The sequence below is a fragment of the Plasmodium yoelii genome (assembly GCF_900002385.2).
Source record: "Plasmodium yoelii strain 17X genome assembly, chromosome: 14".
Classification (NCBI taxonomy): domain Eukaryota; phylum Apicomplexa; class Aconoidasida; order Haemosporida; family Plasmodiidae; genus Plasmodium; species Plasmodium yoelii.
In genome coordinates this window covers 209,571-230,776 of record NC_036186.2, presented here as the reverse complement: position 1 = coordinate 230,776, position 21,206 = coordinate 209,571, and the positions used below count along the sequence as shown (strand labels likewise).

Below are 21,206 nucleotides of genomic sequence, written 5' to 3'. Positions count from 1 at the left end.
TTTTTGCAATAAAGAAGAAACAAAAAAGGAAAAAAACATAATAAAGGAGTTTTGTTTTTATAATTAAAATGAAAATACATTTGTCATCAGATGAAGTTAATCTACTTGTTTATCGCTATTTAGTAGAGAATGGTTTTGTTCATACCGCATATGCATTTTTGAATGAAGGAAATATATCAAAGAACACATATTATGTAAGTCATTGTGATAAGTTGCCCAGTAATGCATTGGTATCATTTTTACAAAAGGCATTGATATATATTTATATAGAATATCATACTGATCATAAAGATGGAAAAAAAATTAGTTGTGAGGAACCATTCTCCTTTTTTCGAAGGCATGAATGCTGGAACGATGAAAATAATTCATCAGAGGATGATAATAAAACAGAACTTCAATTAGATGATAAAATTTCAAGTAATAATTTAAACAGTTTTGCAACTAGTAATAATAGTAACAATCGAAATAATGATAATGATGATAGTAATAATAGTAGTAGTAACTACAATAACAATAATAGCACCCAAAACAATAATAACAATAATAATAACAACAATAATAATAACAATAATAATAACAATAATAATAACAATAATAATAACGATAATAATAATAATAATAATAATAAACCGAAGGAAAATACAAATCCCCCAAAACCTAAACCAAGCAGGCCACATATTTATAGTAGCAGCTTTTCCAATTTCGCTAGCTTAAACTATAATGATAGTAATTTATCCTTTAAGGATATCAAACGGAATTATGTAAGCATTTTTGCCCAAGCTAAAACTACTAAAAAAAAGTCAAATAAAAAAACAAATAATAACGATGAGTCAAAAGAAAAAAATGGGAAAGAAGAATCGAATAGTGCTTCAGGTAATCAAAAGAAGAAAGCTAAGGCTATGAAATCATCCAGCAAATCAAATAAAGTGACAGAAAGCGATAATAATAATAAAAGTGAAGATGGAGAGGCAAATTTTTCATTTGATAAAAAAAAGAAAAAAACATAACACAATGAATACAAAGAATGAAATCATGGAGTCATACGTCCTCCATGTTTCAAATAAGAATTCTAATATAAATAAGCAAAAAATATAATTGTTTAAAAAAAAGATGATAACAATGGTATTGATAATATAATGATAAATATAATAGAAATAATTATAATAGTTATATCGATATAGAATTGTGTTGTATTAGAAGGGCTGACAATTTAATTAATTCTTTAAAAGAAATAATAAAAATATAGAAGTTATCTAAAATTCGTAGTAATAATAATCCGTAATATTTTCTAAAAAAGGAAGATAAAAAAAATATGGATTATAAAAATCATAAAATCACAGAAAACGATTGCTTATGAAAATTTAAATGGTAGTGATATGTAATGAACATATACATATTATTTTGATGAAATAGGAGAGATATATTGTTAATTTGGATTAGCTTGGAATAAGCATGCTTGTGTACTTGTGCATCCCATATAATAGAAAGTATATTAAATATGGCTTATCAAGATATTTCCTATAAAAACTAAAGTAGGAAATATATAATTGACTATTATAGATACATGTATATATGTATTGATGTATGCACATATATATTTGTATATACCTGAAATTTTTCACATTATCCAAATCTAGTTGTTTTAGTAAAAAAGCAATTTAGTGCAATATTGCAATTTTGAAAAATTAAAGCAATGGAAATTAGAAGAATTAAATAATTATCTATATAATTTTAGTTGCTATAATTGTACAATTTGGATACCATTTTTTCTCATTTATTATAAATATTATGATCTATTCATAATTAAATGTTTGAATGCTAGCAAAAAAGAGAAATACAAATTCCATTGTAACATATATATATATCAGAAATAATATGTGTTATTATGCACATATGGTTTATACAAAAATTAATTTCGAAGAACATGCAAGATGGTAAAACACGGATTTTTATTTTTTTAGTTAATTGTGTAGTAATTTATTTTACAAAATTAAAAAATTAATATAATATATAAATTAAATTAACAAATAAAGAAATAATTGTACTTTGGAGTTTACCATGAATGAAGATTTCAAAAAATAGACTTTTAAAAATTAAAATTCTCAATATGTATATCTCTTTATTCATATTTTTAAAGTACTGAGATAACACAAAAATGAGTGAAATTAAAATAATTTTTTATTAATATGAATTTTTAATGAATACAAATATTTCAATATATTATATATATGGAGTATATAAATTTTCCCTGATAAATATTCATATAAACGTTTATATGCGCATAATGTCTTAATGTGTTTTTACTTTATCATAATTGTTAATCTCAAATATGTTTTATTTTTATCATTCGTTAATACCATAAATTATACTTTATTTTTTTAATGTTTTAGCTTAAAATATTTTTTACTTTTTATACAAACATCCTTGAATGTATTATTAAACCAGGATTTTGGTGTATATAAATATATGGTGACATATATATGATGTGTATACAATATATATATGTACATATATTCAAACATAATAATATACACTAATCGTATCCCTTTTTTATATTTTTTGCTTTCCATTTTATGTGGCGCATTTGTTTTTAAAAAATAAATTTTTGTTCTAAATTAGTAGTTAAACTAAAATATAATTAAAATAAAGTACAAAAAAATTAATATGCCTCTTTTTGAAAAAGACTTAACATATAATTGCATTTTTTAATGTTTTCTTCTCTTTCTTTTTCATATTGAACAGTATTTAAATAATTGTCTGTGGATATATTTTTTTTTTTTACAATAACTATCCAAGCGTTAGATGGATTGGTAAATAAAAGGTGTGGGCTTTCTATTAAGTTTTCATTAATATCAACTTGATGCCCATTTATTTTACTTTTAATTGAATATATATTATTTGCATAAAATATTTTTAATATATTCATGCCATCACAAATGCAAATTGTATTCCTTTTTCGTTTTCCTGATGTGTCAGCATTTAGTAATCTTTGATCATATTGAATTTTGATATTATCTTGAATAAATTTTTTAAAATCATTGCAATTGGTGTTTTTAAAATCATTTAATATATTTAAAAAAATATTACTATATTTACTTATTCCTAATATCGATAGACCATTTTGTTGATGTGATATTTGAAAATCGAAATCTATATCTGTTATGTAATAGATATTTGAAAATACATCGTCGTAAAATAAATGTGAATTTTCTAATAAGTGTAAATTACCTTTCTTTAAAAATATATTCGGTTTAAAATTTTCACTATCATTATTGGTAGGATTGCTACTACTATTGTCAATAGTATTATTTTCAAGTTTTAGTAAAGTTGTGATTTTTTCGATAATTTTATCATCGGATATTATATCACCTGGTGTTGACTCCAACCTATTTATTAAATCATCTTCTTTTTTTTTTTTTTTTTCCTTTTTTTTTCGTATCTCAGGATTATTAAAGCATAAATCAAACATTTCACTTTCCTTTAAATTGTCATCTAGTTCTAGCATTAATTCATTTCTAAAATTTATTTTTCCTAGTGAATACAAATTGGAATCTGTGTTATTGTGTTTAATTAGAAAATAATACTTGTCAATTTTTTCCTTATAAGCATTTTCTTTTGTTTGTTCTATGATATCTCTATAAGTTTCCTCTGTTTCCTTAAAAGTGGTGCACATTTTTTTTTGTAAGTAAATATTAAAATTTGGTTAGTTCTTATGTTTTGGCATATTTGTTCGATTTTTACTACACATTTTAAAATGTAATACTTTGGATGTGAAAAGTTAATGTGAAGAATAATTCATTGAGAAATTATATAATAAATTATAAAACCAAATGCATAATAAAATGTGAAAAATTTTACAGTATCATTAAAATGGAATTTTATTGTAGGAATAGAAATTAAAAGGGATATTTACATTATATACAACGAAATGTTTGATACTATATATATAATTGTATGCATATTATTATCAAGACTAGTTGGTATCATTTCTATTCCACTATTTTTTTTTATTTGCAGCAATTTGGCATAATATTTTATCAAAAATGGAATTTTTGTAGATTGATTTATTATTTAAAAAGAAATATAATGCCCAATTCATAAATTATATATTTTTTTAATTTTCACATTTTTTAGTTTTTTTAAATAATGATAATATTTTATGCTCATTAGTTTCTCAAAATTACACCTATATATAATTTTTTAAACATCATTATTTTTGTTTAATTTTTGCCATGAAAAAGCTTATATAAGTAAAAAATAAAATGACAATAAATTTAAATTTTACTTGATTTATTGTAACTCATTTAATATTACACCTATGTATGAAGATAAAAATATATATATTACATACCTATTTGTAAACAATTTATGAGGTATGCATTATTATATGATTACTGGGTATGAATTTAAAATATCCCATTAACTTTATGTATATATATATTATACATTATATGTATATTCCACTTCCCTGAATATTAAATATCCACATATTCATTTCTGTTTGAATTTAGCTAAAAAGTATAACGCCATATTAAATATGCATACACGTATGTTTGATCCATATGAATATATGTTTATTCTTCATTGTGGCAATTTATTATGATTAAAATAAACTATATAAAAGTGCATACATTTATAGTTATTTATTCATGTTGTTCCACAGGAAGAGTAATGATTAAATAAGGATGTGTATTATGTAATTCGTTTTAAGTTGGTACTTATAAATAAAAAAATATTGTTTATATTCAGTTGAGAAAAAGATAAAATAAAAATAAATTTAACACAGAAAAAAATGTCTATAATATATGGCTTAGTAGCAAAAGGTAAGATAAAATATGAATGTAAAACTCAAGTTTTATTTTATGGATTTTCGAATGTGTTTGTAGACAATGTTGATGTGGGTGTAAACATTAAATTATGCATATTTCAATCCATTAGTTATATTTTGCTCTATATTATGCTTTGTTTTTATTTTAGATAAAACGGTGTTGGCAGAATATACAGAATTTGGAGGCAACTTTTCTAACATCGCCAGATTACTTTTGGAAATAATACCACCGCATTCTTCGAGAAAATCATACATATATAATGAGTACTATTATGAAAGAAATTAAAATTTTAATATAATAATTTAATTTGCTGAAATAAATAATTGACATAATTATATTTATTAAGGCAAAGAAAATCTTTATTTGGTGTATAATTTGTTTATTTATTTTATAATTTTTATAGTTATGTTTTTCACCAACTAATGAAAAATGGAATTACATTCATGGCTATGACCGACAGAGAATTAGGGTTTCTAATTCCTTATAGCTTTTTAGAAGAAGTATCAAAAATGTAAGTTTATCAACTTTTATTATATATTGTATCATTGTTTGATATGCAAAAATGGAATAGATACATATGGACATGCATATTCCTTTTATAATTTTGCAGTTTTTTTAAGCATTTTAATTATACATCAGATTTTATTACTTTATCATTGGATGAAGAATTTAAAACCGTTTTAAAAGAAAATATGGTAATGTTAAAACATTTGTAATCACTTAATTATTGTTTGGTAGTTATTTTAGAAACCCATTAAAATGACTACAATTGTTAGATAATGAAAAAGTGAAACATCTATATGTATGCATATTTAAATTTTAACTATAATTTTTATTTAGTATTGTAAATGTGTGTTTCTATATGCGAAAATTAGTGTACATATAGAATTGTAAAAATGTGATAAACATGAAAAAATAAATTTATTTTTATTTTACTCTTTAGAGAAAATTCAATGATTACGAGGCTAATGAAGTACATAACTTAAAAAGCCAAATTAGTAACATCCAAAATATCATTATAGAAAATATTGAAAAAATATTAGAAAGAAGAGAAAAAATTGACATACTAGTTAACAGAAGTGAAAAATTGCGCCACGAAAACTTTAATTTTAGGAGAGAAGCTATGCGATTAAATTTTTATATGTGGATGGAAAATAACAGATTTCTTATTTACGTTATTTCATCAATGGCTATTTTTATTCTAGTCATATGGTCTTTTTACAACATATAAAAGGAAAGTATATAATGATCATATTATTAGATAAAAATTAACATATAGCATTATTTTTTCATGACTAAAAAAATCGTATAGGATACCTTTTTATGTTTATAACATCATATATGCTTAGACATGATGAACGCACATAAACATATTGGTTATTATAATTGGATACTATTACTCCAAATTAAAAAAAAAAATTACATTAATATATTATGATGCGTTTTAGCGCCAGTTTCACAATTTTCACTTTATTCATTTTATTATTAAGTTTACCGAGTCTCCGTGCACATATTTTTTCATTTCTTAATTTGTTAATCATATTGCATAATTATGCATATCGATTATTTTGTTTTTCATATTTTTACACTTTTATTCATTATTAATTATTTCTTCGGTTTGTTTATTTTTTGTTTCTTAGCATTTATCAATAACCTTTTCTATTATATAATAAAATAAGTTGTAAAAACATTTTACAAATAGCATGTATGCATATATATATGCATATACGCATATGCAAATTATTTTTTTCAAATAAATTATAAAACGGTGATAAAAAAAAGGAAAATTAATACATTGTTTAAGAAATATAATAAAAACTATGTTATACATTAATCATATTTCATGCTTTATGTATGCATATGTTATAGGTAAACATGTGTTTGCTTTGAAGATTTATTACAATATTTCTTTTTGAATTTTTTTACGAAGTCTGTATATAAAAATCGTTTCATTTAGGGTTTTCTTCTTTTTTAATTCTGTATAATAGAATTTTTCAGATACAAGAGTACTAGTCATAATTTCATGTGGTATGTTACTTTTTTCCAATAGTAAATATAATATCCCATTATTACTAAGATGATCATATACAGTATGTAAAAACTTTAAAATAACTTCTCTTCCGTGTTTTCCACCAGCATATGAAGCGACAATATCGGTTTTATTCATTTCATCTTGTTCTGTTTCAACATAAGGAGGATTAAATAAGATTATGTCAAATTGCCCACATTTTCGTAAATTATTAAATAAATCACTATTAATTATTTCAACGTTTGAAATTCCATTTAGATTAATTGCATTTTGTACACAATTACAAGCATCTTTGTTAATATCAATACAGTAAAGAAGATCGATTCTTTTGTTCTTCTTTAATAGTAGCTCATATAAAAATAGAATAAGATATCCGCTTCCAGTTCTGTACAATTTTGTTAAAAGTGTTAAGTATATGTATCTGCTAACTAGTTATATATATGAAACTATATGCAAGCATCTGTGCATTTGAATATTCATAACTACATGTATAATGAGATTTATTGCGGTTTTATGTGCTCCAGAAATGGCGAGAAAATAAATAAATGCATACCATTAGTACAAATATTTTTCAATTTTTTTCATTTATTACCCCATTTCCAAGACCATATTTACATTAGAAGAAATTGTTTCAGCATCATCTTCTAGGGCTTCGGCAAACACAAAGGTGTCGCTACTAGGTAAGTAGCATTTGTTCTTGAGCTCTTTATTGTTATATATGTAATCAAAATTGATTTTGCCGTTGGATGAATATTGCATTGTTAACACGTATTTAAATAAATAAAATAATTATCTGCATTTACTATGATTCTGATTAAATATGAGCTTCTTATGAAAACAATGTGATCATGAAGAAGTACAATTATATGACCATTTAATAATATAATTATAATAAAAATATCATATAACAGTTACACAACTGTGTGGTGTAAAAAAAGGTAGAAATATTTTTAAATATATTAACCAAAAGAAGGGGGAAAAAATATATAAAAAAAAATTGGAGAAAAAAAATTATATTTGATTAGGGCCTAATATATTTTCTGGGCCATTATTTTTAAAATTATATGATGGTAATTTATCTAAAAGTGTTTTGTGTACTTCGTCTTCTAGCATTCTTTCATATAGCCAGGTGAATCTATCAGATAATATTTCCTGCTTATTGAGTTGATCATAACGTATGCTCCAGTATATATTCTATAAATAGGAATAAAAAGGCGAGGGTATATATATATTGCATGCCATTTATTTTATTATATATTATGTATACATGTACATATTCCCTGTTTAGCACTGAACAAAGCAGAATGAGTAAATTGTACTTTTAAACCAGAAATCCAATAAGGTGCCGTGAAAAGACCTATGAAAAATGGGCCGACATTTGCTTTGGTCCAAAAATAATCTTCACTAAAAAATTTACGGAATCCAACGCTAAGGGTGAAAAAATATGAAATAATGGAAATTATGTATGATTAATTTGATTAAAATTATAGCATATTTTTGTTTGGTCATCAAATTTTATCTATATGTGACAAAAATTGTGCAAATATAGGGAGTAACACATCAATTGTATAGATTTATAACTTGGATAAGGCATGAACTTTATCATTTATATACACATGGAATTATTTTTTGATATTTAACAAAATTTTATTTATACTTTTTACACCAGGAACATCCGCGAACAAAGCATCCAGAAAATTTTTTTACAAGTGAAAGCATTTTAAATATTTGTTATATTTATATATAAATACATCCAAATATTATATATGTATTATATGCATATAATTAAGATTTTTTCTTTTTATCCACAATGCTTCATTTTCCCTGTTTATCCATATTTTTTTGTATATCTTAACATTTTAAAGTGTAAACAATATTTTTAAATATGTAAAAAAATTATATTAAAATAAAATATGTTTCATAAAAGTGTAATTAAAGTATTATCTATAAATTGTTCGCATATGCTTATATTTAAGAAAAAAAAATTATACTATAAAATGTGCTTAATGATTTCGTTATGTTGATGTAACTTACATTTTGGTATGATGAATTTTTATATGTGCAATTTTGCGCTTAGCATATATATGCTTTGTGTTTTTTATTATAAATATAAAATTTTTTAAATATTACAAAATTGTTTGTGATAAATTGAAAACTTATTTAAAAAGAATACAAAAGTGATTTCCTTTTTTGTATACATAATTTTTATTATACTTATATCAATATATATTTAAAAATGGCGTGTATTCATGCCAAAAAATTTTAAAAACAAGAAAATATTGTGTAAATTAATTAGACTGATTATGATTAATAAGAAATATAACAAGGATATATAATAAATAAACGAATTAACAAATTAATAAACAAGCAAATATACATAATAAGAATAAGCATACACATAAACCCATTAATAATTAGTACTAAAGCTATTTAAGCCTTGGATGAAAGGCAATAGCACAATAAAAGGCGTTAAGTTAAAAAAATCAAATAGAGACGGTATATGCATATTGTATATATATATGTATTTAATTGTAGCTAAGGGTGTAAAAATGTTTTAAACTGTTTTATGGAATTGAAGCGCAAGTTTTTGATTATAATATTTCTTTTATGAAAATATAGAAATTGTAAAAGGATTTTTAGTTGTTCAAATTGATCCTTACTCATATAATTATTTTTATTTAAATTAAACAATCTATCAATCAATAATGAAAGCAATTCATTATTTAAATTTAAAGCATCTAATTCATTTAAACACATTACACAAATGATTAATTCTTCTGAGTTAAATGTTTCAAGTTTTCGAATTATTTCACGAATAAGGCATTTTGTTAATGGTCTATATACTTCATTGGCTTTCGAAAAAGGTAATATATGAGAATTAACTTTATTTAAATATTCTAGTTTCTCGCGCTCTCCAAAATTTAATCGGACTAATGCAATTAGCAGTAGCATAATTGTTCTCCCTCCTAATGCTGGCGTTCTAAAATATATGGAATATAGAAAATTTTTTAAAATTTTAGGGAGTGGAATATTTACATTTAAATTAATGCCGAGTTCTTTATCAGGGTGTGCGGGTTTCACATCGCAATGATTATTATTACTATTATCATTCACATTTATATTTTCATCAATCTCGGCTCGTTGCGCAATCACTTGTTTTGATTTTTTTATTTTTTCATATGTATTAACAGGCATTTTTTGATGTTCGTTAGTTTCACATTTTTCCATGCTTAATATGTTTTCTTTTACTAAATTTTGGCAATTTGATGTATTGGTAAAAAAAAAATCATTTGAAAAATTATATTCATTTACATAAAAGGATAAATTAGAGGCGCTCATTGTTCGGCTATTATTATCAGATATAATACGCGAAATGCTATTTGTATATTTTAATAATAACGAGGTATCATATCTATGTGTATTCATACTTATAATTAAATCAATAGGTTTACTATAAAACCTGAACAAACGAGTTAACAATTCAAACATAATGACTCGATACGGAGGTGTACTGTTATATATGCTTTCATTTACTTTTTCTAAAATAATATTTTCTAATTTTAAATAAATATTATACAATTCTTCAATAGTTATCATATTGTCATTCATACCAAATTCTGGGTATGCTTTACTTATAGGCATCGGATTTATATCATCCAATTTATTTGAATGCAAAAATAATTCTTCAGATCCGAAATCGGTAGTTCTAGTTTGAATAGAATTATTTTTTTCGCATTCATCTTTATTAATCATTTCATTAGGTTGATGAGCAAGTTGTTGGTGAGCCAATTTTGTGTCATTATTATTTTCCCTTTCTATATCACTATTTGCATGTTCTGTATATTTTTCATCTATCTTGTTTAAGCCGTTTTTATGGTTATTATATTGCTTTGTTAATATGTAGGCTTGTATGCAATTTAATATTGATGTAAAATCATTAAGCTCTAATTGTGAAATTTTGTCTTTCATTTTTATTATTTGATTGATTAGTAAAGGTAAAGGATAAAAATAATTTAATCGTGAAAATCCATCTGCACACCAAGATAAATATTTTATATTGGTATAATTTATATTTTCTTTAACTGGTTTATATAATTGATATAATATATTTTTATCTGGGCATATTTTTAAATTTGCCAAGCCTCTTAATACGAGACCAGAAAAATCGGATCTATATAAATCATTTTTTGATATATTTTTTTTTAAAGTAGTATATAATATGTTTAACAAGTTTTTATTATTACATCCAATTCTCCCAATGACATGTATAAGGAAAGGTAATCTTTTAATTTCAAGTTCATGTATTCTATTAATAATTGTATTGTAAAAAGGAATAATTTGACAATGTATTTGGAAATCGTAAAATAAAGCTAAATCATCTAAAATAAGTTGAATATCTCTCATGGATATATGTGCGTGTTTTTTTGAAATTATTTTTGCGATTGAATATATCCATTCTCTATAAACTAAATCTTGATATTCTGTTAATACTCTCAATAGTCTATGTATTGATACACCATTCAAATTAACTGAAGTGTTATATTTCAGAAAAAAATGAAACAACAATGGCTCAACAGTTGAATAGACATTTTTGTTAGTAATTTTACTTAAATAATATACTAAATCAATAAGTTCGTAGCTATTGAATAGATTAGCATCTTTTTTAATATTATTGCATAATTTTTCTAAATTTTTTGTGTCGTTACTTTTTATCCATTGAACATTTACTATATATTTCTGCGCCTTTCTATTAAGTTTAAATGCAGGTTTCATAAATCCAACCCTTTTGGGGATTTGTACATTACTAAACTGTTTTACATTTTTGCATTTCTTAAGGAAAACTATATTTTTTATATAATAATAATCATAACCAACTTGTTTCTTTAATAAATGTGAATTCATTTAATATCTCGACGCTTTGTATATAAATAAATTTAGGAAATTGTTGGCTTGTAATTGCATTACGCATTTATGATTCTACTTAGTAGCTTATATGTTTATTTGTTTTATTTTTTATTCTATTGTTTATTTTTATTTTATTATTTTTCTCAAAAGCGTGCTATTATTGTATGCATTCTAGTTAGTAATATGCATTTTCTGGTGTATTCTTCAAAGCAATAAATATACACTTTTAACATGGGGTGATTTTAAAATTTTTATCAAAAATATATAATTTTGAGAAAAAAAAAACGTATAAAATTACATTATATTTTATGATATATAATTTTAATTTATTTTGTGTGATATTTATGTAATTTCAAATGTATAAAACAAACAATTCGCAATTCTTATGTGAAACAAGACTTTTTCCGTGTTTTGTTAACAAATAGTATATAAATAAATATTATATAGAACCGTGATATAATACCTTTTTTGTTTGTGTAAAAATTTTTGATATGTTCCAAAACGTAAATATGGAATGCTCAATTGATATATCTTTAAATATGTAGCTTTTAAATAAATATATATATAATAGAATAAATGTCATGTGATTATTTATTTGTTCATTTTACATATTTTAAAGGGTTCAACAACGAAATGTGGAAAAATATGTTAGAAAAAATGTGATTTTTTTAATATTCTATTTTGACTTTTTTATGGAACGTAAAAAATATTAAGCTTTTTCAGAATATAATTTATGGAAATTGGTAAATATATGCGGAAAAAGCATTATAAGTTAGGTTTTCTTTTTATTGGGAAAATACAAATATCGTAGTTTTATGTATACGTATAAGAATATACTTTCTAACACTTTCCAAGTTGGATAATTGAGCAAACCTTAAATTGTGTTATTGTCGTTCCATCCAATTTAATACACAGTATTTTATTATATTAGTATTGAAAAGAAGAATAAAATTGGAAAAATATATAGAAGGATAGAGAACATTCAATGTGCAATGGATATAATATAGGAAGTAAGAAATACTGTACAATTTCGTAAATACATGTTAGTATAAAAGCATTATTTAAAATAGTTTGGGTTCTTAATGTTGAGGAGTCATACCATCTTTAGATTAAACATTTAATTTTCATGCAATTGCTTCTGGAAATATATCAAGTAAATTATACATATTTTATCACTTATTACGAAAAAAAAGTTTGCGCGTATCATAAATCTTATATTATTTTTCAGCATATTGTTATTTCATATATTATTTCCTTAATATAAAAAATATAAAAATTGATGTATGCTGTGTGCCAATATTTAAAGTATGAATTTTTAATTTGAATCCCTACTAAATTTTGCTTATAAACTTTTTTATGGGGTCAATATATATAATACATATTATATTTAAATAATTATGAAGCATTTTATTTTTTACTTCGTTGTTTTCATGGTTTATTGTATAAAAGAACATAAAATTAAATTAAAATAGTAAACAAAAATTATTGAACTAAGGGATTTACAATTTTGGAAATATAGTGAATGGCACAGAACATATGCTGATTGTATTATTTTATATTTTAGGTATTATTTTTGTGTATACATATAATTTTTTAGTATGAATTTTATTATTAGTAAAATATAATATTATTTTTTATGCAATATGCTTATATTGAATATATGTAATTTTGTTTACCTTATTACGCATTTGTGCTTAATATTAAACTTTATGTAGATATACGTACTATTATGTAGTAATAGCATATATAATAATTATATATATTTTTTTTACTTCGGTTTTTTGATAAAAAAAATAGGGCTTTAAGTGGTGTATATATAATAAATTCCGCCTTAAAATATTCTATTATATTTAAGCTTTATAAAAATGAACATAATAAAATACGTTAAGTATAAAATGGGAAGAATTAATTTTATTCATAGCCTTTAAAAATAACGTATCCACAACTATTAAGAATATGTAATTAAAACTAATATAAAATGGTAATTTATTTAATAGTCCTTTATTGAGATTATATATATAATAATATATACTAATCTTTTGAGTGCTTCACAATATGTAACAACGTAAAATATTATTAATAATAAATACCGTAATAAAATAATATATAAAAATATTATATATTTATAATAATATATGCATTACTTTTTTATAAATTTCTATTTTATGGCTTATATTTCCTATTGCAAAATTATGTAAATTGAGAACAAAAAAATTGAAAATTCACTTTGCATTTATATAACATTATTTTTATATTTTATAATATTTTCAAAAAAAAAAATAAAACTAAGGAAACAATAATTATAACCATTCCTTAAGAATAATGCTTAATTCCCTTATTATTTCATAAAAGTAAGTTAAAAAAAAATTAAAATAAAAAATAATACTATATTTATAGCATATATATTTTATATTATGATATTATTATGCATAAAATATTGTTTTATGTATTATTGTGTATGATTATAACTTCACAATAAGGATCAATACAAATTCTATATGAACATGTTTGATAAAAGTTATAAGAATATATATAGAAAAAAGTAAAAAATATATACATATAATAAGCAGATAAAGTTTGAATATATAATTTATATAGTGTACATGTTATATATATGGAAGTATGTATGACACTAAAATTCTAATTTTAACATATAATATAATCTATGTTACATCCTCATACATATATTGAAACATATTGTTTTTTGTAATAAAAAGTATTTTTATCAATTCCTTTTATTAGTATAATTATGTGAAAAATTTAGTATATTATGCATATATTTATTCCGAAAAAATTATATGAATGCATATGTTTTTCAAAGAAGATAAACTAAAAAAAAACATTATATATTTTTGTAGGCTTATATATAGAAGTAATATAATTTAAACATATAAAAATGGTTTCTGCCAAAAGTAAAATTCTTAAAAGCAATCCAAGCGACTTGGAAAGAGAAATTGCACAATGCTTGGTCGACATTGAATTATCAGCCTCCTCGGATATAAAGAATGAAACCAAAGAAATAAAAATATTATCATGTGACTTAATAGAAGTTGAAAAAATAAAAAAAAAAACAATTTTAATCTACATCCCATATAAAATATATGCTACCTATGTAAGAAAAATACAAAGAAAATTAATTAATGAATTAGAAAAGAAAACCAAAAAATATGTAGTACTAGTTGCAAAGAGAACCATATTAAAATCTAGGCAAAAAACAAAATCATTTAAAATCTTACCAAGATCAAGAACTTTAACAAGCGTATATGATTCAGTTTTAGAAGATATTGTTTCTCCCAGTGAAATAATTGGAAAGAGGTAATAACCAAATTAATGAATTAATATAAAAACTATTAAATAATATATGTGCATTGTTTTTTCCCAATTCACATGCAAATAGTATGCATATTGCATGTATGCGCTTTGAGTATATTTTGTGAATTATTTTTAACATTATATATAATTTTCCTTGTTTTATCCTATTTTTTTTTTTTCATTTTTAGAATAAGTATGAAAGCTGATGGAAAAAGAGTATTCAAAATAATGTTAGACCCAAAGGAAAGACAACGAGATAACATTGACGAAAAACTTATTAGTTTTGCTGCTGTATATAAAAAAATTACAAAAAGAGATACTATATTTTCCTTACCACCATCAAATGAAAAATAAATGAAGAATATATATAATTTTTTTTACGCGAATTTTAAATTTAAGATCATATTATGAATACGTTTTAACACCCTGCATATTTTACACATATACAAATATCACTAGTTAAATATATATTGTATTTTTTATAATTTTTACTATTTTCATAAATAATACTAACATATAAATAAGTATATTCTTTGCGCATATGTATATTTATCAATGTAATAGAAGACAAAAAAATTAAAAAAAAACTGTAAAACTTAAAAAAAAATTAATTAATTTAATAATTTTAATCAATATAATAAATTTAATATTATCATGAAGTCATTCGAACTGTATTATTTTACAATGAACTAATTAAAGATGTTCAATAGAATAACAATTTGTTTGACTAGTGTATATCTTGGTTTTAAGTTTTTTTTATATAATTTAAATATTAAAAAATATATACAATTAAAAATATGAACAAAAAATAATTTTTTTAGATAAAAATGGTGTAATAATATAGTTGTAATTAAAAATGTTACAAATGTATTATATATGCAATATTAATTAAAAAAAGGAAAACAATTTAATAAGGATGTATATGAATTTTATTATACTAATTAAGCACAAATAGTTTATAATAGTAACAAATCGTTTGTTTTAATCAAATAAATAAATACAAGTTGTTTAATTATGCATGGTATAGGTATATCATGCAAATCTCTGCCTATGTGATAATAACATTGCTCTTCAGTCTATAGGCGGCCACGAATTATTAATAAGTTTTTCATCGTATTTGGTAATTTTATTTGCAATCAATAACATAAATTCTTGTTTTAAAAAACTATTTTCTTCTTTCCATTTGGATATTATGCTCGCCCTGAAAAAAAAAATGAATATGTTATATAGGTACGTTCATAAGGGACATAAATATATGCGCATGAACTAGTGTAAAGATAATATATGGTCCTTACCTATTATTAATTTTGTTATTTTTTAATTCCGCTATAAACCTCTTAATATTTTGTGTACTGCAATTAATAATGTTACTTGCAGTATGTGAATAAAATCTTTGGAACTTGAGCATTTTTGGAAACATTGACCCATCCAATATAAATAAGGCAATATAATTATAAAAGGCAATATCATTTTCATTTAATTCTTTTGTTATTATAGATAAATAATGAGAAGCGGGCAAATATATAGGTCTTGCGCAAACAATAATTTTATCCTTTTCCATATTATAAGTAGGTGGTGGGATTTGTTCATATCCATTAATGTAAATACAAACATTTGTTATTTTCCCCAAGTCTGAATCGCTAATATTTAAGCAATCAAACATGAGATATGAATTTCTATTCTTCATAATATAATTGTATAATATATAATGTGGGTATGGCCTAAATATAAGGGGATAGAAGAAAAAATTTATAGAATATGCACAATGTGTAAATAAACAAGGTAGGAAGTGTATTGGAATTTACCCAAAAAACGGTATGAATGCAAAATGCTATTAAATTTTTTATTAATTTTTTATTCATTTTTTATTAATTTTTTTTTTATAATAGAATAAATATATTTTATTATTTAACACCGCGGATCTTATGAAAACATTATAAAAAGACTCAATGTAGATTAAATATTCTTACCTATTTTTATATAAGGCGGAATTCGAATTAATATATATAGGAGTGTTCATATTTTGAGTAAAATATGCTTTTTTATTGTTATAATTTTTTATTTGCAAGTTTCTTGTATGCTCATTGTGTATTAAGTCAGAACGTATTGCCAAATGATCTATGAACCCTTGAAAAATTGCATAGTAAATAATTTTTTTTGATACTGGTGATATATTTGTTTCCAACATATCAAAAGTAATATTATGATTAAGTTTAAAATTAATTATTTTCATTAAATGATTTGAAAGTTTAAGTAGTTCATCCATTTTTTTTTTATCTAATTTCATATTATAACAAAATTGATCTCTTTCTTTTGAAAAATAAAAAGAGATACATAAGTTTAAATAAAAATCAATATCATTACTAAAATTGGACTTATATTCTTCAATCATGCTTATATTTTTTTCGTCATTATTCGAATTTTGATATGATGAATTATTATCTTCATGGGAACTATAGTCGTAAGAATCTGAATCATCAGATTGATCCTCTTGGTCATTGTTCTTTTTTAAAATTAAGTTCATTAAAATATTATTTGATTGGCTAATGCTTCCATTGGCAGAATTATTATTATCATCGTTTCCATTTGTTTGGCTATTATTTGTTTGTTTTTTTTTTTTTTTTTTTTCGCTGTTTTTATATTTTAAACTAAGTTTATAATCATATGAAAAAATTGATTCAAGATACAAGCAAGAGACTAAAAGACAAGCTAGCGGAATTGTACTAGTGTTTTTTATTGATAAGGATTTTAAACAAACATCGGTTAAAATTTTAGCATATCTAATACTGATTGGTGAAGATAAAATAAAATTTCCTACAAGTGTAATTCCTTTTTTATTTTGTGGATTAAACATATTTACATGATTTTGAATTCCTTGTTTTGAAGCTATTTTATCACTTAGATTTTTAAAAAGAAATTCAACATCTTTATAGCCAAAATATATACAATTGAAATATATCAATCTTTTTCGAGCCTCTTGAAATTTGGAATTATCTGGTTTATTAATAAATGGAAACTTTTCAACATTTTCAATTTTAAAGCTTAATAAATATAAAATCAATGAATCAAGAGGGTAATTTAAAATTGGGACATCAGTATTATTTTTAAAAAAATAATTATAATAATTTGACGAATATAATTTATATACATGCCCCTTTTCCATTTCTATTTTCTTCTTATTTTTTTTATTATTTTTCAATAAATGTAATACTCGACCAGCTCGTCCTTTTCTTTGAAGTGCTGAACTTTTGCTTATGTTATCAATAACATAATAAGAATAATCGTTGACTGTTGAATATATTTTTTTTTTTTCTTTTCCAGAGTCAATAACATACCGAATGTTTGGTAAAGTGAGAGATGTTTCTGCAATATTTGTACTTAAAATACATACTCGTTCGTTATCCTTAGGGTTATTAAATAATTGCATTTGTTTTTTTATAGGTAAATTCGAATATAGTTTATAGACTGTAAGTTTACCTGATCCATCACTTCCTTTCCATATTGTTGATTCTTTTTTAGATTTTTCACTGTTGTTTTCCTTATATGAATTTTTCACGTTTTTTTTGTCATTATTATTTTGATCGTTCTGATCAGTATCATCAGCATTATCAGCATCATTTGAAAGTTCATTATTTTGGTCGTTTTCAATTTTCCCATCTGTTTTTTGATCGCTATCAAAATGACTGTTTGGGGGGATATTTTCATCAAATGAGCAAGCTTCTTTTTCGAAGGTTTCAATTTCGTTGTGTTCACTACTTATTTCTTTTTCCGTATATACACATGCATTTGTATCATTGCCACTTGGAATTTTGGACGAATTTTGATTTTTTGATATTTGTTCAGAAGAATTAAAGCTGATTTCTTCATTTTGCGAAGTTTCTTTCGATTCGAAATTGTTTTCAGCATAGTTTTCAGCATCGTTTTCAGCATCGTTTTCAGCATCGTTCTCATTTTCATCAACTTTACTATTTACCCCATCTTCCTCACTGTCACTATCTTCATCATCTGACGCATCGAATATAATTGTTTTTTCTTTATTTTCATCTTGATCTTTAACGAAAAAGCTTATTCGCTCATTTTCAGTATTTTTTTCTTCGGGTAAATCGAATATCTGTAGATTTTCATCTGAATCACTTTCTATATGTTTTTTACTGTTTTCAGAAAAAGTTGTATTTTCTATAATTTCTTTAGTCATTTTTAATTTATTGAGAGAGTTATATAATTGATAAATTTCTTCCTGACTTGTTAAGAAAACTAATATACTACCTGGGGGAAGTTTTTTATGAATTTGTATAATTTTTTTTTTAGCTTCTTCAACATAATTTTTTGGGGTATATGAAAGAAAATGATCTACAACTGGGACTTTATCAGTTGGTATATTAATTGAAGTGTAATCTGTGAATATTTTATTTTCAAAAAGATTATTATCAGTAATGGTAGCAGACATTATTATAACTTTTAGGGGAATAATATCTGATTTATATGAAAAATATTTTTCTTTTCTAATTTTACATATTATAGATAAAAACCCTAAAATTAAATCCATATTTATACTTCGTTCATGTGCTTCATCTAATATTATTATACTATATTTTGATAAAACAAAATCACTCATAATTTCTTTTAACAATATTCCTTCAGTCATAACTTTAATTTTACTATTTTTTAAAAAATTTGATTTTTCAAATCTAACTTGATATCCAGCAACATCTTTAATATTTAATTCTTCGTTTAATCGATTTGAAATACTTTTAACAGCAATTTTTCTCGGTTCTGTTATGCCAATTAAATAATTATTAGTGGAAAAACCATATTCATATGCAAATTGTGGAACTTGTGTTGACTTTCCACATCCTGTATCTCCGCTTATAAAAACAACATCATGATTTAGTATGGCTTCAATTATTTCTTGTTCATAACCTACAACAGGTAATGATGACCTAAGTTTTTCTATATGTTCATTTCTATTTATGTTTACACGTTCGTAAAGGATTTTTCTTTCTTGAATTTTATCTTTTTCATTTACATCGTCATTTCCTTCATCTATTCGTTCATATTCTTTAATTTCAATACTTTGCATTTCTTTTTGATCATTGCCATTTTGATATAGTACATTTTCTCCTCCATTGTAAAAGTTGATAGAACGTGTAACACTATCATCTTTAAATATTTCTGCATAATCATCTTCTAAATTTTCATCACTATTTTCGCTTGCTAAATCGTTAGTTTTATTTCCTTCACTTTGGTCATTTCGTTCTTTATGATTAAATTGTTTTATCACTTTTGATTTTTTTGGGGGATTGTTTTCTTCTTGTTCAACTATAGATTCTAATTCTTTTTTATTTATACATTTTAAAAGCCTTTTCTTTCGCGCTTCCAATTTATTTTTTGCGATTTTTAGATTGTTTGGTAAATCGATATTCATTTCTTCATATGCCTTGAACAATTTATCTAAGTTTTCTTGCTTTTTTTCGCTTTTATTGTTAACATTGGTGTGTGTCATAATGTTATGACCCTTATTATTTAAGTTAAATTGCTCTATTTTTTTAAAAAGCAATTTTTTCTCTGATTCCTTGTTTTTTTTAAGTTTATTTTTTAATGTTTTCATTATTTGTTTTTTCGATAATATACCTAGAGATTGTAACTGGTTATTCAAACAAAGACCACTTATATTATCTTGTCCTTTTGATTTACTGTTATTCTTATTGTTAACATTTTGTTCTCTGTTTAGGGTTTCTGCATATTCATCTGTGTCATTGTTAAGTTTTTGCTTAGTATGTTCTGTTTTTGTAATTGAAGTTGGTTGATCGTTATTTTCACAAATCTGGGATAAATCTTTGTTATTAATTAATGCATTGTTTTTCAAACCATCCAAAGATTTTATATTACATTTAGTAATTATTTTTTTTATTTTCTTTATTTGTTTTTCTTTTTTTTTTCTATTTCGTTCTTCATATTCTAACCTTTTTCGTTCTTTTCTTGTTAATTCCTTATTTTGTGATAATACATCCGTTTCCAGTTCGGTGTTTTCAAAGTTTTCTGCTTTATTTATATAATTACTATCTGATTCACAGTTTTCATGTTCCATTTTTCTCCTTTTTTTTATATTAAAATGGACAAAAATATTGTAA

General features: G+C 23.1%; 8 protein-coding genes across 8 annotated transcripts; 3 read left to right on the top strand and 5 right to left on the bottom strand.

Annotated features, from left to right (window-relative positions):
• Nucleotides 1–68: 68 nt before the first annotated feature.
• On the top strand, nucleotides 69–1,007 carry PY17X_1403500 (LisH domain-containing protein, putative; the record flags this gene model as incomplete). Its single annotated transcript, XM_725790.1, has 1 exon — nucleotides 69–1,007. The coding sequence occupies one exon, from the start codon at nucleotides 69–71 to the stop codon at nucleotides 1,005–1,007; it is 939 nt and encodes a 312-aa protein (XP_730883.1).
• Nucleotides 1,008–2,659: 1,652 nt separating this feature from the next.
• On the bottom strand, nucleotides 2,660–3,673 carry PY17X_1403400 (conserved Plasmodium protein, unknown function; the record flags this gene model as incomplete). Its single annotated transcript, XM_022957399.1, has 1 exon — nucleotides 2,660–3,673. One exon carries the CDS (start codon nucleotides 3,671–3,673, stop codon nucleotides 2,660–2,662), a length of 1,014 nt encoding a protein of 337 aa, XP_022812798.1.
• Nucleotides 3,674–4,792: 1,119 nt separating this feature from the next.
• On the top strand, nucleotides 4,793–6,060 carry PY17X_1403300 (SNARE protein, putative; the record flags this gene model as incomplete). Its single annotated transcript, XM_022957398.1, has 5 exons — nucleotides 4,793–4,823; nucleotides 4,978–5,092; nucleotides 5,233–5,340; nucleotides 5,440–5,524; nucleotides 5,773–6,060. The coding sequence occupies 5 exons, from the start codon at nucleotides 4,793–4,795 to the stop codon at nucleotides 6,058–6,060; spliced, it is 627 nt and encodes a 208-aa protein (XP_022812797.1).
• Nucleotides 6,061–6,726: 666 nt separating this feature from the next.
• On the bottom strand, nucleotides 6,727–7,617 carry PY17X_1403200 (methyltransferase, putative; the record flags this gene model as incomplete). The annotated part of the gene is made up of 2 exons (XM_719031.1): nucleotides 6,727–7,243; nucleotides 7,451–7,617. The coding sequence occupies 2 exons, from the start codon at nucleotides 7,615–7,617 to the stop codon at nucleotides 6,727–6,729; spliced, it is 684 nt and encodes a 227-aa protein (XP_724124.1).
• Nucleotides 7,618–7,869: 252 nt separating this feature from the next.
• Nucleotides 7,870–8,577, bottom strand: PY17X_1403100 (ATP synthase-associated protein, putative; the record flags this gene model as incomplete). The annotated part of the gene is made up of 3 exons (XM_022957397.1): nucleotides 7,870–8,052; nucleotides 8,178–8,286; nucleotides 8,516–8,577. 3 exons carry the CDS (start codon nucleotides 8,575–8,577, stop codon nucleotides 7,870–7,872), a joined length of 354 nt encoding a protein of 117 aa, XP_022812796.1.
• An 816-nt stretch (nucleotides 8,578–9,393) lies between these two features.
• On the bottom strand, nucleotides 9,394–11,760 carry PY17X_1403000 (conserved protein, unknown function; the record flags this gene model as incomplete). The annotated part of the gene is made up of 1 exon (XM_719030.1): nucleotides 9,394–11,760. The coding sequence occupies one exon, from the start codon at nucleotides 11,758–11,760 to the stop codon at nucleotides 9,394–9,396; it is 2,367 nt and encodes a 788-aa protein (XP_724123.1).
• Nucleotides 11,761–14,659: 2,899 nt separating this feature from the next.
• Nucleotides 14,660–15,429, top strand: PY17X_1402900 (ribosomal protein S7e; the record flags this gene model as incomplete). Its single annotated transcript, XM_719029.2, has 2 exons — nucleotides 14,660–15,078; nucleotides 15,264–15,429. The coding sequence occupies 2 exons, from the start codon at nucleotides 14,660–14,662 to the stop codon at nucleotides 15,427–15,429; spliced, it is 585 nt and encodes a 194-aa protein (XP_724122.2).
• A 717-nt stretch (nucleotides 15,430–16,146) lies between these two features.
• PY17X_1402800 (ATP-dependent RNA helicase DHR1, putative) lies at nucleotides 16,147–21,163 on the bottom strand (the record flags this gene model as incomplete). Its single annotated transcript, XM_022957395.1, has 3 exons — nucleotides 16,147–16,276; nucleotides 16,371–16,796; nucleotides 17,046–21,163. The coding sequence occupies 3 exons, from the start codon at nucleotides 21,161–21,163 to the stop codon at nucleotides 16,147–16,149; spliced, it is 4,674 nt and encodes a 1,557-aa protein (XP_022812795.1).
• Nucleotides 21,164–21,206: the final 43 nt, after the last annotated feature.